Below are 17,881 nucleotides of genomic sequence, written 5' to 3'. Positions count from 1 at the left end.
ACAAAATATTCAATCACAAGTATTATGAAAACTTTATTCGCATAAGATACAGATGAAACGAATAATAATGCTTCCTATAGAATGTCTATATAAAGTAAATTATTTTCAGTAAATATTCAATGACAGTTTTTATTGTATAACGCAATTACAAGCACTGCAGCAATAGATTTGAAAAATCTTTACTGAATAAATATAGCTGGATCAAAATGTTGTGAATGTGAACTGATTGATATATGCAGAAACTTTACTTGTAATTACAACACAATACCAAGCTAATGTATAACGCACACGAGATTACACACACAGACAACGCACACACAGAGAGACAATGCACACCGAGAGAACGCGGGAACACACCTACGCACGCACACTGGTGACGTGGAAACCACTGCACCTACTGTAATATGTTCCTGTGCGTTCTTTTTGTAGATATTTTTGATCGCATAAAATCGCAATACATTACAAAAACGATGTAATTTCTTTCTTTAAGAAATTAAAATACTTATTTACATACATTTTTAGTAGAATGTGGAGGACAGAATAATTGATCTCAAAGCGTTGGCAACAGTTTCATCTGAAACGAAACTGGAAAATGGAGGAACATGGACAAAAATTGTCTTTTGTGTGTTGTGAATCAATGATTTAAAATATGTGTAACCGCAAAGATATCTGTAAAAATATATGTCAATTTGAGTAAATGAAATATAAAAAATGCATCTAACCTTCCAGGATCTCTTGAAACGTGGAATTTCAGATTTGAATCAAAATAGCAAGCATTCAACGAATTCACAATGCTTTCAACAGGAAATTCAGTTTTCAAGACACCACTGTAATTGGCTGCAACGCAATTATTTACCGGCACATGCCCTAAATACGCAAGTAAGATAAGCTTCATAAAAAAATTCAACAAATACCTAAGATATCTTTTTCGCAATATCCAAAGTTGTGTGCTTGCTCTTCAATTGCAATGCTTTCTTTCAGTAAGCCACTCACTCCCACGTGCATCATCAACTAAATCGTAATGCATATTAAAAAAAGCAAAATAGTAAAAAAACTAATGCATCTTTAAATTAAAATAAAAAATTAAATGAAATAAAACATTTTATTGCACATTCTGTTACATTCATTTACATCATGATTAATGTTAATATAAATAAAATCACAAACACAAGCATACAAAAAACATACAAAACAAAAAAGCACGCAAAACAAATAAATGCAAACTGAAACGCACGAGAAACATACATATACAAAACATAAATACATACAAACAAGAATAATAACAACAATCAATCTAAAATGTGTATACATCTGGATCAGCTATTTCCCAAACACGATCTACAAATTTATCTGCTTCTTTGTAAATTACAGGGATGCAGTAAATCTGTAAATCCACATTTTCCAAGTTAAATTCTGAAAGTCGAAGAACGGACTGCCAAGACGGGTTTTCATCATAACAGCTAAAAGATCCAAAGCCAGTCACAATCACGCTCTTAGGCATATTTCGCTCTTAGACACGCTCAAAAACAATTCAAATCAAATTCTTACTATAATAACTGAGGCATAAAGTGAACTTAAGATCAATTACCAACGACTAAAAATAATTGTTACTTAACTTACTTGTTAACGTACTTAAAGCAATAAATATTGCCAAAAAGCTAACAATAACACAAACTTAAAACAAAAACCATCGCAAAAATTATATAAACAATAAGGAAAATGCAAATGAAAACGCTTATTTTAATAATTAAATATGCCCACACAGATAAAAATTATTAATGATGCTAATTAATTAAAATTTTTTCTTCTTAAGAGCAGGTTTACCCCAATTGATCAATTTTTAAGTGGTAAGTAGAAAGCACCTTAAATTCCATTAATGTTGCTATTCAGTATGCAATGAATATTGCTTCGCAATGTCATTCTTTGGGAACTTGAAGTTTCAATTTTATTTCTCTTCTTATACAGCAAACTGTATACATATGTCACATGCATGTTATATAAACAATTTCAAGGTAGTACAATTACAAGTTATAAGCTTTTATGCTGTACATTTATGAAAATATCTAAAAGCTCATATTACGTTTTTTATCTAAAAAAGATGATTTATAATATATTCACAACAGTCACTACAGTATTAGTCATGATATGCAAGGTCTGATTTGTATTAAAATATGTACATATACTGATAATCATCACAAAAACATTTTTATAGGTGATTGATAGGTTGCAAAGAATGTATTGAGTAGACTTAGATTGGAGCAACTAAATATGAGACATTATTCTCTGACTAATAATGTGACTGTCCAAATTTCATCGGTCGATTCAGTGACTACGCCGCTGCTCTGCGTAAAACGCAGTTACAATGTATCAGATGTGTGTATCATGCATTGAAAAAATCGGCTGCATTTATACAAAAATTTCATGCAGCATAGCAATGCTATGAATAGAAACAGTCTGATGATGATTTTTTTAAGTAAAACAAATTGAAAATGGAAATTAATTTCAAAACGCAAAACTGTTTTGAAAATAGCACATATTAAAACAGATATCTCAAATATGATATAAAAGTAAACATTTTTTTCATTTTATTGATACAAATCGATATTAACAATAATACTTATGCGTGAGCAGGCAATGACACTTAAAGAAAACGACGTCTGTCAATAAAATGATGATTATAACGTAAAAATAATAATATATAATATTATTTCTGTTGCTAGAAAAGAATGTTGAGAAATCTGTAATATACTTTGTATCTGTTTATCAAAAAGGGACTTCATACAGTTGTTTTGGTGTGATAGAGATAGATTTTGACGTGTCAGTGTGTGTCGTGTGTACTATTTGAGATTGTGTGTGATTGTTTTCTTTATCGCTGTATTTTGTTATTCGTATAAAGTAGTGTTTGTTGAATAAATTGTTCATGCAAATACTATTTGATAGACCTATAGAACAGATTGCGCAAGAGGTGATCTGTATACAAAACTTTGAATAGACTATTCGTAGAGAAATAGAGACCAGCGAAGTCGACAAGAACTCCTTAATAGGATAAATCCCACTCAGAATAAGAAACCTGAGCATCCTCATATAAAGTGGGTTTCTTTTCGACAACAAAGACATTTTATAACAGGCAAAACATATAATGCATAATTTATTGCAAATCAGATATAAAATCCTTCCTATCTTAACAACTTTGTTGATCAATTAATATTGTACTTTTAATTAAAATTACTTCCTGGATAAAAAATTTTTAATTGAAAATATTGGTAAATTGTTTTAAATTAAAAATGTTGCATTCCAACTTGACATTATTTTCTTACTTGAATATATTAAATAATCTACAGTACGCTAAATTGAATGTTCCTTATTTTAGCGATTTGATATGTTTTGCTGTATTTTAAAATGTCAATCAAAAATGATTTAAGAAATACAGAATTGAAGTCGTCAACATGTGTATACGGTATGCCATTTTATTCATGCAATGACATTTCATATAGTTATAGGTTTTTATTTGTTATTGCCTTTTTTAAATTGATGTCCATTCTGACTTTTAGAATTTATTTTTGAAGAATATTCTCTTTTAAACAGTAGGTTTTGTAATCTATCATATTTTTTGTACTTTTAGTTGGAAATCTGAGCTATGATGCATCGGAAGAAGAGTTAAAGAGCTTGTTTTCTAAAGTTGGCCCTGTTGTTGGTTTCAGGTGTGTATATTGAATTATTGCGTTTATGACTTAATTTGATGTGTAAAGTAAATAAAGTGTATATTTCCATAACGGTGGTTATGAAAATTTGCTTTTTATATCAAATTTTAGCCGTGCAAATTTATAATGGTTGATATATTTTGTTTATTTTGAATTGTCTATCAGTTGTTGTCGCCGTTTTTAGTTTTCTGTACGAACTTTTACTTTACATTTGTAATTATTTTTTAAAGCCCTTTATATTATAATATTATTTTTTTGTTTTTATAAAACTCTGCAGTAGATAGATAATGAAACCATTTTAGGCTTGTGTGTGACCACAAAACGGGAAAGCCGAGTGGATATGGTTTTTGTGAATTTTTGGATCGCGAAACAGCGTTGAGTGCGGAAAGAAGTCTTAATAAGTTTGAATATAGAGGACGACATTTGCATGTTGATGCTACAGTTGACAGTATACATGACCAGAAAAGTATGCTTTATAAAAGAAAATTATATTTTTTCTATAAATCTGGATTTTAGGAATTGAAGCATCGAATATGACGAAAGACGTGAAGGTATGTAATTATAAATTAGCGTAAGGTATTTTATCTTTATTTTTTCAACAGTATTTTGATTTATGCTTAAATAATATTTAATTTTAAAATGTTGCTTTCAAAGAAGAATTTGATGAATGAATAAAGTTTAAACATTTAAAATAAATTATGTTTATTAAAGCAAAGATTGTTTTATTTATTTAAGAGAAATACCGAAATGGTGGCTGATGTTGCGAATGATCCAAAAGCGATTGCGCACACTGTCGCAAATCTTTCACCAAACGAAATGTTTGAATTGCTTCAACAGATGAAAGTGAATAATTTTGTAATGATTTTTTTGTGTTTTTCAATTATTTTTGTTAGAATTGTCATGCAATGGATGAGGATGAAACAAGGAGAATGTTGACTCAGAATACGTTGTTGACTCTCGCTATTGTACACGTACTGATCAGTGGCAATTTGATTAATGCTGAATTTTTGGTTAATTTTTTTAATCGGATTCTTGGCGATTCACATAAAATTAAATCGGTATGTTTCATTTAATTAAAGTATATTTTATACTCAACTTTACTGTCATTATTTTAAATAATGTTTATATTTTTATTTATATTAAGGTGGAAGCTGCAACTTCTTTCCAAGATATTTCTTCCCATACGGTATTGGGTGATTCGAATATGTTCGTAAAAACGGCTGCTAGAGCTGATCAGAATTTTCCTGGTAATTAATTTTGTCATTAGAATTGCAGTGCTTTGTTCTAAATAGAATTACATTTATCAGCGGAGAGCAGTGGAGTTGATTTCATGGCTCACACTTCTTTGCCTGTTCCTACGAATACTGTTGCTACTGTTACCACTGCTGAGCTTGCTGTTACAACAGCCACTCTTGCCCAATTTTCATCTTCGACAAAAAATATCCATGAGACAAAAGCATACTATCGACCTCGTTTCAGTACAATGAAAACCCCTGTAATTCCTGGTCTTTCTTTGAGTAATGAAGAAACATTGCCATCGCTTTCAGCATCTGCATCCGAAAATGCAAAAGCAACTGTCTCAGCGACGAATCACACAACTTCACCTTATTCATCCAAACCTCCTGATAGCAGAAGCTTTACAGAAAGAAGTGTTTCTTCACATGTAAAAATGTTTTATTTGATTTTTTTAAAGTTCATTTAAGTTTGCATTTGTATTTATTTTTTAGCAGACACATTCTACCGGTATATATACTGACGATCCTGATAAGGTAAGTAATATGCATTTATTTCATTGATTCAAAATTTCTGTTTATTGATACATTTTTCAATTGTCATTTATTTAGAATGCATTATTGATGCAAGTACTACAGTTAACTGAAGAGCAAATTTCAGTTTTGCCTTTTGAAGAAAGGCAACAAATTTTAATACTGAAAGCACAAATTCAAAGCAAGCAATTTTTGTGATCACTGTCATTGTTAAATTTTCTCTTATCCTGCCATTCATTCAGTGTTGATTTTGATGCGGTATTATGCGAATTCATGAAATAAAAATAATTTTAAATAACTTTCAGTTGAAAATTTAATAATCTATTTCAATAGGAGAAAGTTTAAATTTTGATTATTTTCAGAATTTTAGAATTTCCAAAAAACTGAAATTCCTTTTCCACAAATAATACTGTTTTAACTTTCATGTAGTATCAGTTGAACAAACAAAAATGTCTTTTTATTCGTTCGAACCAATCAAAATATCGAATAATAAAAATTTGAAAAAAGCATGTGCAACCAAATTTTTGTATAAAATAAGTGAAATTTGAGTGTTAAGGTTAGTAGTTAATCATTACTTGAACTTTCGCAGCTGTTTGGATTACTCTTTAGAAACAGCAACAGTTCAGCTCGTGGTACAATTTGTGTTCGTATAAATTCAAACAGTTCCAAATCTGCATTGCTCATCGCAATTTGCTTACTGTTCAAAGCTGCATTTTCCATACTTACAGAATATGAATCAAAAAAATTGAAAAATGAAGGACGACGTATTGCTTTGATCACATAACGAGTTTGTTTTGTACGTGTAGAGCGCTGCTTGAATCGAATTTCATGAACAGTCAAATTTTTTCCGGGATACCATTTTATTGTGCAACCTTTACAAGAATTAAGTCGCAGCCTTCTCCAGCATGCGCTATCGTATGGATCACCTTTGGAAAATTTCTTCTCCAAATAAGCCTCTTTCACTAATACACGATTGGAAAAATATTTGTTTGGGGCAAAATAGAATTTCAATCTATATCCCATGGGTGATTTTATGAATTCAATGCTAATATCTACTAAATATTTCAAAACATACGTGTCATATGGCATAATTACCGAAGCTGTCAATCGAGAACAGTTCAACACTTCAAGCCAAAATCCAGGTAAGCCCGATTTCGTCCTTTTCGAATCATCCCACGATGATTCAGAATTTAATTCAATTTTTTTTCGAAACAATTCTGTTAATAATTCTTCACTATCATTAAAATCAAATGTTCCACGCCCCATGATAATATCTCGACGACTTCGGTAAAGTGGCTTCAATTGTGCTAATGTTTCCATTTCCAATTCGTAAACTCGTCTAGCAATCTCGTCATTCAACGCCGCTTCTTCACGTTCCAATTCCAGCAGAACTTTCAAAGCATAATTATCAGCGTCACTTGTCATTTTTCGACTTTGGTAAACCTGTAAAAAACAAAAAACAAAACGTACGTACTAAATTAATGAAAACTGAAAAGTACAAGTGGCACATGCTTTATGTCACAACTGTACAATAGGTAAATTGCAAAATAAAGTTACATTTAAAATTCAGTTTATTAATGCTACACAGATATTTTCATTTAATTTAAATAACAGACACACAATTTAAAACACGTGAAATTTAGCATTTACATATAAAGCTGACAATATTTTAGAAAACATTTTATAGTAAATAAGATAACAGAGTGATCACACGGCAAAGTATTTACTTTCCTTCCAGATGAAAAACTTATATCAAATGCTCAATTAGAAATACTTGGCAAAAAAATTTCGTTCAGATCAGATCGGCTAAACAGCTTAGATCGGCAGAAAACAGGAAAACGTCTTGAAATGTCCGTAGCAGTACAATATCTCAATTCAAATTTAAGCAAAACATGCAACTTCAGACTTTATAAGTTAAAAGTACAAACGGAATTACCGTAAAACGTTAATCAAGTTTTATTACAAGTGTAAATGAAAATCTAAAATTTTTTGTCTAATTCATAATAAATAAAAAATAAACATTAATATCGTTAACTAAATAAAAATAATTATCGTAATTTTATCTCTTTGAAATTATTTTTAAATGATAAATTGTACCTTATTTACAAAATATTTACAGTTACCCTACAAAATTGAGATGAATGCGCAAATAATAATTTGAAGTAATTTTGATAGATTGAGATGGGTTTTTAAATATATATTATTATTTATAATAAAATTTTCATACAATGCTTTATAGGCAGAGTCTTATTTTTTCATATTTAAATAATGATATAACAAAATAAAAATTCTACACCACGGTTATTTCTTTATAAAAAGTAAACTGTGTAGTTTCATTGAAAAGTATGTGCAACAATATAAATAAGTAGTTTAGTACATTGAAAAGCTTTTAAATTTTAATTTCTTAGTGATTCATTTACGAATTTTGTAAATCTGAATATGTAAATCAAAAAATTTGATTATGTCTTAACGTAAAACTGTATTTTTATAAAGTCGTTTGTATTTGATATAATGTAATTGTTTGATACTTTATATTCAATATTATTTTTTATATGTCTTTTACAGTATTCAGGTTTATCTGTTTCGTACATGAGACTAATGGATACTTCATGAAAAGTGCGAAGCTATATTGTTCGCAATCACTTATTGACGATCTTGTACATTAGATATTTTAACTGTTGTTGTATTATGTATTTTTAAATTTTCTAAATACTTTTATGATACAAACTGCAATTTTTTAGATATGCTACGAATAATTTCAAAGAAGAGTGTTTTTCCATTGGCCGGCTTAAGCAGTGGTAGATCATTATCAAGTTATGTTTCACATGAAACAGAAGTCGATATGCCAGAAGTTCGCCGTTCGAGTATTCATTCATTTTTTCCACAAGGTACCGGCGGCCGTTGTAGCTATTCAGGAGATACTTGCACAGTTTTCGGTGCCAGCGGTATTATTGGTACGGCATTTGTTAGTCGAATCGGTATGTGAAAGAATAGTTACATCTAGTGAATGCCGGATATTATTATTTTTCATTTTAGTCAAGAAAGGTGTTCAATTAGTTATTCCATATCGTAGAGATCCATATGATTACCGTCATTTGAGAACATCTGGTGAATTGGGGCAACTTTATTTTTTTGTAAGTCTATTGATATTAATATATTTCAAGTTAAATATTATATTTTTAGCCATATTTTTTAAAAGATGAAGATTCAATTCGGACTGCGGTCAAATATAGCAATCTGGTTGTGAATTTTATTGGCGCTGATTACGAAACAAAGTATTCACAGCCTAGATATTATTTTGTTAGCGTCTTTTTTTCAGCTTCTATTTCATTTACTTTGTTTTAAGAAATTTTTCTTATTATGATCTTCACGTCGATTGTGCACGCCGAATTGCTAGAATTTGTCGTGAAATGGGTGTTAAGCAACTGGTGCATTTTTCAGCAATGAATGCAAATGTAGAACCAAAAGAAATTTATATTCCTGGCGGTTCTAATTATTTGAAATCGAAAGTAAGCACATAATTATATATTTATGATGTTGTTGCTTGTATTATTTGAAATTTACAGGCTCTTGGAGAAATTGCCGTTCGTGAAGAATTTCCTAATGCTATTATTATTCGTCCTGGCGAAGTTCACTGCTTTGCTGATAGATTTATTAATTTATATCTAAGTGCATGTAAGTGGGGTTTTTTCTTTTGCTCCAAAAGTCATATCCATATCTTCCAGTGGAAAATGTAATATTTTAGTAAGACGTTCAATCGCTGATGAAATTGCTTTGTATGCTTTTGGAGAAAAAACTTTCAAGGCTCCAGTATATGTAAGTATTCATTTTTTGAATCATATGATTGTAAAACACATTTTATTTGCTGTTTTAGCAAAATAAATAAAAACAGCATGGATTAAAAGGTTTGTTTAGCTAAAGCTGAACTTTATTTAATAATGATTGAATAAAAATGCTGATTGTTGTAAAATGCTTGAAATTTAATGTGAATATGTTTAATTTTGTTATAGGTTTCTGATATTGTTTCTGCAACAATTAAAGTTTTATTCGATCCTACTGCAGCCGGACAAACGTTTGAATTAATTGGGTAATTGTTTAATTCTTCTGTTTTGTTTTTCATTTTTATGTTTATTTTATGAAAACAAATTTATATAGCCCTTATTCGTATCAATTTGGTGAACTTGTTGATTGGATGTACAACAAATGTTGTCGTGGAATAGGCACCGGTTACGCACGAAGAACGCCTGGCATATGTTATACGTAAGGAAAATGTTATATTAGTTTTTTTTAATTAAATAATTGTTGATAAATTGTTCTATTGTATTACTTTACATACATTACTAATTTACATTAAATATTAACTTCTATATTATTGATATTAAATAATTATTTTAAAAATATTATGAACAAATGCAAGAAATGAATTTGAAAAAATGATAATTTTAGGCTAAAAACATTTTGGTTCGAAATGTACGCTAGGGTTTTTCGTTGTCAGCCTCGTTGGAGTTGGGAGCAGTTAGAACGAACAGTATTTTATTTTGTATAAAATGTTTTAGAGGGATTCATTTTGCGTATTTTAGGAGGCGACGTCAGATGTACTAACGGGATGTAAAACTTTTGAAGATTTAGAAATTGAGCCAAGATGTTTTGAAGATTTAGCTTCTGTAACCTTACAGTTGTACGATTATCATGCTCCTTTCCGGACTGCCCCCGAGAAAGTTGAACCTGAACCTCCGAAACGTTACCAGCATCTGAGGAAAAATGCAAAAGAAGCATCAAGTATACGCGAAATTCCTGAAACACTGCTAGATCCATTAGAAGGTTTTAAGCCTGCCTTTTAAATTTTCAACATGTTGGGAGAAAAGAAATTATCTTCATGCATTAATTAAATGGATTGTTTGTTAGATGGGCTTTTAAAGTAATAATAAAGCAGCAGATTATTTTAATTATGCTTCACTGTCATCTGTTGTGTCATTTTACTTTTTTGACACGTTTAAAGCATTTAAAAATAATGTAATTTACCTTGAGATAAAATGCAAAAATGCATCGTTTTTTTTAATGAAAGAGATTAAAATTTTATTCTAAACGTGTTTTCTACAGGGAATAACAAACATTTTATTAAAAAAAATATTAAGATGGTATAATAATGATTAGTATAAAACTGTTTTGTTTTAATAAAGTTTTGCATTGTGGTACAAGTTACAGAGTAAAGTTTAAATATGAAATAAATCTCAGCTTTCAATAATTGAAGAATGATTTACAGTTGTAAAAATTAAAATCTCCACGAAATGTATAATTATCAAAGAAGTTACCTTGAAAAAAATACAATTTCAAATCTTGATATTAGAACGTATTTGTTTATTTTGAATGTTTAAAATTAATTAAACAAAGCAAAAATAAGTAGATGACTATTAGTAAGTTACAGAGTCGTCAGAATCTTCAGAATCATCAAATACAGAAAGCACCTCATCATCTGAATCATCTTCCACTTCCGCACAATAGTATTGAATTGCACGTGGAATGAATGAATTTCGAAAATACTGACCAACAGCAAAATCAGCTAAAGCAAACTTGGCATCACGAGAAAGAACCACATCTTTCGTCAAAGTATTGAGCTCAAAAAATTTGAAAAAGGAAGATCGTTTCTCATGCTTATATCCACCTTTACGCTTTTTCTTTCCACGTCGTTTGACCGTTTCTACAGTAACATTCTTTCCTTTCTTCCACCGTATATTACAACCTTTGCAACCGACAACTTCTGGACCTTGAAACTCATACGGGTAATCTGGGTTAACAGCGCATTTCAAAAAATATTCTTTTTTCAAAACGGGATTAGTAAAATATGGATTTTGGTGGAAAAAAAAGCATAATACAAAACCCATGGGATCTTTAGTCAAATGAACGGTAATATCCATCAAATAAGAAAGAATAGGTTCATCGTGAGGAAAAATCATTCGTGATAATTTTTTCGAATTGCGCATAGCGGTAAGCCAGAAATTTTTAATTTCACTTTGCTCACAAACTTCGGACACGTCGTCGTCGTCGAACTTTTCATCTATAACAACTTACTAGCAAAATTAAAATAAAAATTCTATTCATACCTGATATTTTACACGATTGCAAGTCAACTGCTTTGACTACGCCTCGTATAATCAAAGACCTTTTCTTACGAATCTCTTGTATTTTATTCTCATAAGACCACTCTAATTCGTGAAGTTTTCGACAAAATTCAGCTTCAATATCAATTCTTAAGCTCAGCAAATCCATGAGAGATACAACTTGTCTGTCAACGCCGCTTGCTACTGACGTCATAGATCCCAGATCTGTAACTTCTGGTGAACTTTCATTTGCATCCGACATTACTGAGCAATTTCAGTGACAGTACAACTAAGCATATAAATAAAAGGCATTTCTATTCGATTTCAGTAATTATTAATAATCAAAATGTAGTAATTATTAATTTAAACAATTGAATAATGACATGCGAATAATTAACAGTCAATAACACAAAATAAATATTACATAAAATTACAAAATGCAAAACAAGCTTAACAGATAGCAATGTCAATTTTGTTAAAATTTATATAACTGAAAATAAAATGAAGTTATTTAAAAAAGTGTACAAGAGCAACATAAATATTTTTTGTCAAGAAGTAAATTAATAGAATAAAATATCATTATTCACCTCTACCAGATATTCTTCAAGTAAAATTACATTGCACAATATATTACCGTATGTTTACAGTGAACATTAACCTGAACAACTTTAATTGATTAGTTGTTGTAAAAAAAGAATGGCATACATTTGAGCATGTCAAATGGAAAGAATTTTTACATAATATTTTGACTAGTAATTATTATATGTGAAAATTAATTTTAATTAAGTCGAATTTTTTTAAAGCAAATTTTTAATTCGCATGAAATGTCAGCTGCAGCAGTTTTTACTTTTTAGAAATGTTAATAATTTTCAGTGCTACTTATTAAACTTTTTATTATTTCATTTTTAAATGTGAATTGAAAATTCAAAATTGTAAAATTAAAAATAAAATTTTCTTTGAACAGTTATTAATATTTTAACTGTTTTTTAATTGAATATTCTGCATTGTTCGAATAGCAAAGTGAGTGTTGTTAAAAAATCACTTAAACGTTCGTTCAACCATATAATTTTTACTTTTATAAAATATTTCAATTTTTATTTTTTCCTAAACAATTTTGCTTGTTTGAATGTATGAATAATTTCATTAATGTATTACGCTAAGAAAGCATTGTTTTTCTTTTTACATCGGAATTTTGTTTTGTAAAATTTTAAGAATTAAACTAGATAAGTATTTATAGTTTTATAAAGTTGTTTACTTTCACATTTCATCGATAAAACAATGCTTTGCCCTACTGGATTGTGCATGTTCAGCCGAACAATTTTATTTATATCTTTGAAAATGAAGCTTAGATGGATTATCAAACATGATTGTAAAGTTGTATTTATTATAATAAAAAAAGATTGAGAATGAAAATTATGATTAGATTATTTATATAAAGAACTAATAAAAATTGCAAAATTAAAAATCATTGAAATATGAAGAAAATTTTTTAATTTTTAAAAAAGTTGTTTAATTTTTTTATCAGCATAACAAAGCGAAGTTGTTGGATTGATGAGCTGTCATACGTCACAGCGTAGAATGAGATCTGTAAACATTTTCAGAATAGCATATTTGATCTAGATTGATAATTTTGCATTTAATTTAATTTACGCCGAACTTGGGATATGTCGACATGCATAATGTTACACTTTGTCATAACAATATGTTTACTTCAATGAGAGCGCACGAGGTATATTCATTTTTGTATCTCGGACAGTAGAAACATTCAGCAATAAACTGAAGAATTGGTAAATGCACACACGTTAAAATAACAGCAAAAAAACAATGTGTATGGTTTATTTGTATGCTTTTTTCTTTATTCAAGAAAATCAAAGCATCGCATTTATTATTTCAATTTTATTGAAAATTTGAGCGTTTCTAAACAATTTTAAGGCAAAAAATTGAAAATTGGATTCAACTTTTATAATAATATAAGACACGTGAAACAACACTTTCAGATCAATGAAATAAAAGAAAAAATATGGAAGTGTCCAAAATTCAATAATTCAAAAAAGAAAAAGTAGCAAAAAGTGCATTAACGTCTAATGGTAAAATATTTTGTGAAGAAATCGTTCCTGAATGTACGCTTTAAATTCGGTAAAGCAGAGTCATTGGGCAGCAAACCTGGTGGAACATTTTCTTCAAAATACACGAGAATATTCTTCAACACATGCGTCCATTTATTCGAATAATGATGTTCTACCATGATCCAACTGTGATACCATGCAAATAATATTAAAGTGATAAGAATTGAAATGATGCAGTCGATGGTGTAATGTTGGCGTGATATGATGACGAAAGTGATTGACGAAATGCCAAGCAACGTACCAAAGGCAGGCATCCACGGTTGCAAAACTGTTGGGCAGTAGTAGCAAATAAAACAGACTAACAAAACGGCGACCAGTGTGTGACCACTGTAAATTGTGTCGCCGCACAGAAATTTTGAATCCACGTCAGTAGTTCCCAAATTGAACACCACTTTGCCTGCTTGAATCAGATAGTGGCTAAAATTATTCGCAATATCAATCGGCTCAAGACATCGTTCGTGAAAATCCTCAAACGGAGGTGGAAGTTGAGTGGATATTATGCAAATGAGACGAAAACAATATAACATTGATGCTAACAGTGCCATTCGACGTAGAATAATTGTATTGCAGCAGTGAAGCAGTATAACAATAATTGAAATTACCGCACATGCGGCAACTGTGATGTCAGCTGCCTTCCAAGCCCATCGTTGTCGGGGAATGATGCTGAAAGCGATATCGTTCAGCGGTTTGGTGGAATTGTAAGTAGTCGTGGAGAATTTATTAACATAAGCAATCGCCAAACCATTCGAATATGTAGCCATGAAGAAAATCACCAATGATATGAACAATTTTTTATAGTCGTTCGGATAATTTCTACTCTGTGGTTGCCCTTGTGCATTTTTGAATTCCACCGCAACTTCAAGATTACGATCAGACGAAGCTATCATATCACCACTGGAAGCGAAATAATTTTCTATCGACGGTTGCATCGTTTGAGAGTTACTTCTTCAGACAACACAGCGATCCAATGTACTGCAGAAAACTGTAATGATATTGCAAAAAATATATATGATGACTAATGGAAAAAAATTTAAATTATTGGCATTTCGGTTTAAAATTTTTATTGCATTTTAAAGATGTGCATAAAATAATATTTTAAAGCAGCTGTTTAAAGCTTTAAAGCAAACAACAGAAACGGAAGCTCTATTTGGAACTCCTTACTCATCAGCACCAATACTAGCCATCACAAATAAAGTTAAAACTGCAATAAACAACAACAGCAACATGGTAATTCATTGTGTTCATCAATTGAAATTTATATTCAAAAAAAACTGAACAATAAAACATTTTAAATGAAAACTAAATTCACATAAATCACAGTTGAAATAAAAAAGGAATAAAACGAACAAATTTATTTATATTTAAAAAGAAAATTAGTTATTTTCTCCTTGTCCACGTCTTTTGCTCAGTTAAACGCTTATCAATAAGAATAAATAACTAAAACTGTTATTTTAATACTGTATTGCAGAATGTAAACAAATAAAAATAAACCACGCTAAAATTATTGACCAAAAAAACTATTTACACGAAAAATTGAAAAAGTGCAAAGAAAAATATAAATTTTTTTACTGAAAACAATTGATAATGTTACAAGTCAACAATTTGCTTGTGTAATATTTTGTAAATCAAAAATTGCTACTGTTTTATTTATAAAATTCTGTGCAGCAGTGATGCTTTTGTTGTTTATCTATTATCAACAGTCATTCTCTTGCCAGGATACAATTTCAATTTGTAGAAAAGAAAGCTTTTTTTCTTTCCTTTTTCTCACGAAAAGCTACTGCTTAGTAACACATAAATAAATTATTTTGCAAAAATCAGAAAAAAATATTAAAAATAGACAAAATTGCAATATAACACCAATTTACAGTATTAAAGTGTTCTATTACACACACATACACACACTGCTGTGGTAGAATGTTACAAAGGAAAGCTTGTTTGAAAACAAAAACTGTTCATATGAATATGCAGTTTCATCAAATAAAAGTTAATAGAATGTTTGTTCAACACTGCAATGGGCAAAGTTGCTATCTTAAAAGTATATTTTCATTGTTAGCATCTGTGTTAGCTAGATACTTATTTCGCTTTAAAATAATTTTTTTTGATAAAATTTACAAAAAAATTAAAGGAGGAAAAAATTTTTTTGAATACTGCCTATGCATTATTTGTTTATTTGACAATAACTGCTGAAAAATATTCATTTTTATTTACTAAGTTTCCATAAATTGTAAATATTAATGTTTCATAAATGAAAAAAATGGCAGACTGTGCAGATAATATTTTATTTAAAAAAATTAAAAACTCTTTTTTAGATAAATATTATAATAACTATAATTATTTTAATTTTAATAATTAAATTTTAGCCAAAAACAGTTGTATTTGAAAATTTATTCTTCCACATCATTTATCCAGCGTAATCCACATATCGGTCAAATGTAATTTTTTGTTCATAATCTTTATATATTTTTTTTCTGAATTTAAATTTAAAAATGATTTTTATTTTTTGTTTAACCTCTTATGGAAACATTGAAAACATCACAAAATTGTAAATGAAATAACAACAATTATTAGATCTTAATTTTCTTTTACTACAATATTTACTTCAATAGATAATTTAACTTCAGCACTAACGGTGATGCTGGTGAAGTTAATATTTAAATTGTGAAAAATTATGGAATTTGGAATGTCATTTGAAAATTTCGTTTATCGAGGAGAAGGAAGAAGTAATCGTGTTTACAGCTTTTTGAAAGATGATTTTTGGTATGTTTTGCGTGTGCCAAAAAGTTATTTTGGTGAAGAAGGATCAAATATAGATGTTTATTCGAATTATGTTTATTATGAAAAATTCATTTGTCCTCGTTTTTATTACTGGTATGTGCCAGACGTTTCTCTTATAAAACTAGCTTTAAATGTTATTCCTGACAATCTTGCTTGCTCTGCGAATGTAGTAGTTAATTCTGATGAAGGTGATTGGGGAATAATGATGCCCGATATGTGCTATATTCGCGAAAATAGCTATAAGAGTAATTATGATGTGCTGACAGTTGAACTGAAGCCTAAACAAGGATGCTTGTCTGAAGAACTGCAAAGTTTATCTCCGTATTGTGAAAATTGTCTGCTTCAAATTATGAAACACAGCAGTGGCAGATATAGTGAAATGTACGACTTTTGTCCGATGGATATTTATTCTGACAACCCGACAAGAATGGAAACTGCTCTTGAAGCATTGCTTTTGCACCCGCATAACAATTTGAAAATTTTCAAGAATGGAAATTTAATTTTATCTAATGATGAAAACAATCTTCATCAGAACAAGTTGTTCTGTTGCAAAAAAGCAAATGAACTGCATAATTTTGTGGAAATCATTACAAAAATATTATTATATCAGCGGAAATGCGGTGAAAGCTGGACTAGTGAAAATGCTGAAAATCATGATGTTACATTGTTGAAGCAAATTTTGAACCTGCAAAAAAAGAATAAATTGAGTCCATTTCAATTAAGCAATTTGGTTAAAGAATTTGATTACATGAACACTGAAAGTTGGCTGAGACATTTAGAAACAATGGTCACTTCGCAAATCAATGAAGAAGGATCAGCTATGCTAGATGCTGTTGTTGCTGCAACTGTAAGAGATTGTTCCGTAATGATGACTTTTATCATATGTGATGAAATATGTAATATGCCACAGTGCGAAGATTTTCAATTAGACTGTGGTTGTTGGGTCGTTTTTCGTATTGCTCTGATCGATTTAGATATTAAATCGCCTTCAAAACTTGTTCACTATGGAAGTAGACTGCTGGAAGCCATTGAATACACTGAGAAGAATAATTATTTATCTATTCGTCCGCCATGTACGAAACCTTCTACATGAATTGATAGTAGTTTGTTCTTTCATTGATTACTTTTCTTTGCATAACTGTTTACCGCAAAACATCTACAAATATTGTTGAAATAAAAATATTCCATTTATAAAAAAATGTTTATCTCATTTTGAAAACCACTCTGAGAGCTTCAGAAAGCATATTATACGTATTCACTAGTCGAATACTGAGCTACTAATAAGTTCGAATATTTATTGTTCAGTTTAATCACTCGTAATGTTTATTTGAGTTATTGTTAAGTTAAATATTAAGTGAATGTTAAGTTGGTAAATGAATAGAGAAAAATCTGAAATAAATAATATTTTATTCAGA

General features: G+C 29.6%; 6 protein-coding genes across 6 annotated transcripts; 3 read left to right on the top strand and 3 right to left on the bottom strand.

The window, feature by feature from the left end:
- Nucleotides 1-518: 518 nt before the first annotated feature.
- Nucleotides 519-1,005, bottom strand: Tsp_05174 (putative pyroglutamyl-peptidase 1). The gene is made up of 3 exons (XM_003369716.1): nt 915-1,005; nt 723-837; nt 519-669 (listed from the first exon to the last, which is right to left on the bottom strand). Exons 1-3 carry the CDS (start codon nt 1,003-1,005, stop codon nt 519-521), a joined length of 357 nt encoding a protein of 118 aa, XP_003369764.1.
- Nucleotides 1,006-3,399: 2,394 nt separating this feature from the next.
- Nucleotides 3,400-5,665, top strand: Tsp_05173 (cleavage stimulation factor). Its single transcript, XM_003369715.1, has 10 exons — nt 3,400-3,457; nt 3,623-3,701; nt 4,004-4,167; nt 4,218-4,252; nt 4,437-4,544; nt 4,595-4,759; nt 4,846-4,948; nt 5,009-5,364; nt 5,429-5,470; nt 5,546-5,665. Exons 1-10 carry the CDS (start codon nt 3,400-3,402, stop codon nt 5,663-5,665), a joined length of 1,230 nt encoding a protein of 409 aa, XP_003369763.1.
- Nucleotides 5,666-6,031: 366 nt separating this feature from the next.
- Nucleotides 6,032-8,498, bottom strand: Tsp_05172 (nucleosome assembly protein). Its single transcript, XM_003369714.1, has 4 exons — nt 8,390-8,498; nt 7,488-7,501; nt 6,543-6,910; nt 6,032-6,512 (listed from the first exon to the last, which is right to left on the bottom strand). Exons 1-4 carry the CDS (start codon nt 8,496-8,498, stop codon nt 6,032-6,034), a joined length of 972 nt encoding a protein of 323 aa, XP_003369762.1.
- Nucleotides 8,499-10,878: 2,380 nt separating this feature from the next.
- Tsp_05171 (nucleosome assembly protein) lies at nt 10,879-11,827 on the bottom strand. The gene is made up of 2 exons (XM_003369713.1): nt 11,569-11,827; nt 10,879-11,522 (listed from the first exon to the last, which is right to left on the bottom strand). Exons 1-2 carry the CDS (start codon nt 11,825-11,827, stop codon nt 10,879-10,881), a joined length of 903 nt encoding a protein of 300 aa, XP_003369761.1.
- Nucleotides 11,828-14,312: 2,485 nt separating this feature from the next.
- On the top strand, nt 14,313-16,346 carry Tsp_05170 (hypothetical protein). Its single transcript, XM_003369712.1, has 6 exons — nt 14,313-14,376; nt 14,490-14,629; nt 14,793-14,918; nt 15,567-15,685; nt 16,052-16,123; nt 16,313-16,346. Exons 1-6 carry the CDS (start codon nt 14,313-14,315, stop codon nt 16,344-16,346), a joined length of 555 nt encoding a protein of 184 aa, XP_003369760.1.
- A 13-nt stretch (nt 16,347-16,359) lies between these two features.
- Tsp_05169 (conserved hypothetical protein) lies at nt 16,360-17,559 on the top strand. The gene has a single exon (XM_003369711.1). The coding sequence runs from the start codon at nt 16,360-16,362 to the stop codon at nt 17,557-17,559; it is 1,200 nt and encodes a 399-aa protein (XP_003369759.1).
- Nucleotides 17,560-17,881: the final 322 nt, after the last annotated feature.

The sequence above is a fragment of the Trichinella spiralis genome (genome assembly GCF_000181795.1).
Source record: "Trichinella spiralis strain ISS 195 chromosome Unknown Scfld1557, whole genome shotgun sequence".
Classification (NCBI taxonomy): domain Eukaryota; kingdom Metazoa; phylum Nematoda; class Enoplea; order Trichinellida; family Trichinellidae; genus Trichinella; species Trichinella spiralis.
This window is presented reverse-complemented; position numbering and strand designations above follow the sequence as displayed.

Bases quoted from the DNA above. Each gene is read 5' to 3' on its own strand.
- Tsp_05174 (XM_003369716.1), bottom strand. From the start codon at position 1,005: ATGCACGTGGGAGTGAGTGGCTTACTGAAAGAAAGCATTGCAATTGAA. The intron at 838-914 runs GTATTTGTTGAA...ATTGCGTTGCAG, and splicing joins TTGCGAAAAAGATATCTTAG to CCAATTACAGTGGTGTCTTG. The intron at 670-722 runs GTTAGATGCATT...ATATTTTTACAG, and splicing joins GTTTCAAGAGATCCTGGAAG to ATATCTTTGCGGTTACACAT.
- Tsp_05173 (XM_003369715.1), top strand. From the start codon at position 3,400: ATGTCAATCAAAAATGATTTAAGAAATACAGAATTGAAGTCGTCAACA. The intron at 4,168-4,217 runs GTATGCTTTATA...TCTGGATTTTAG, and splicing joins CAGTATACATGACCAGAAAA to GAATTGAAGCATCGAATATG. The intron at 4,760-4,845 runs GTATGTTTCATT...ATTTATATTAAG, and splicing joins ATTCACATAAAATTAAATCG to GTGGAAGCTGCAACTTCTTT.
- Tsp_05172 (XM_003369714.1), bottom strand. From the start codon at position 8,498: ATGAAAAATAATAATATCCGGCATTCACTAGATGTAACTATTCTTTCA. The intron at 6,513-6,542 runs GTATGTTTTGAA...AGTAGATATTAG, and splicing joins GTAATTATGCCATATGACAC to CATTGAATTCATAAAATCAC.
- Tsp_05171 (XM_003369713.1), bottom strand. From the start codon at position 11,827: ATGTCGGATGCAAATGAAAGTTCACCAGAAGTTACAGATCTGGGATCT. The intron at 11,523-11,568 runs GTATGAATAGAA...AAGTTGTTATAG, and splicing joins GCAATCGTGTAAAATATCAG to ATGAAAAGTTCGACGACGAC.
- Tsp_05170 (XM_003369712.1), top strand. From the start codon at position 14,313: ATGTCAGCTGCCTTCCAAGCCCATCGTTGTCGGGGAATGATGCTGAAA. The intron at 14,377-14,489 runs GTTTGGTGGAAT...AATTTTTTATAG, and splicing joins GAAAGCGATATCGTTCAGCG to TCGTTCGGATAATTTCTACT. The intron at 15,686-16,051 runs GTTTGTTCAACA...ATTAAATTTTAG, and splicing joins CAAATAAAAGTTAATAGAAT to CCAAAAACAGTTGTATTTGA.
- Tsp_05169 (XM_003369711.1), top strand. From the start codon at position 16,360: ATGGAATTTGGAATGTCATTTGAAAATTTCGTTTATCGAGGAGAAGGA.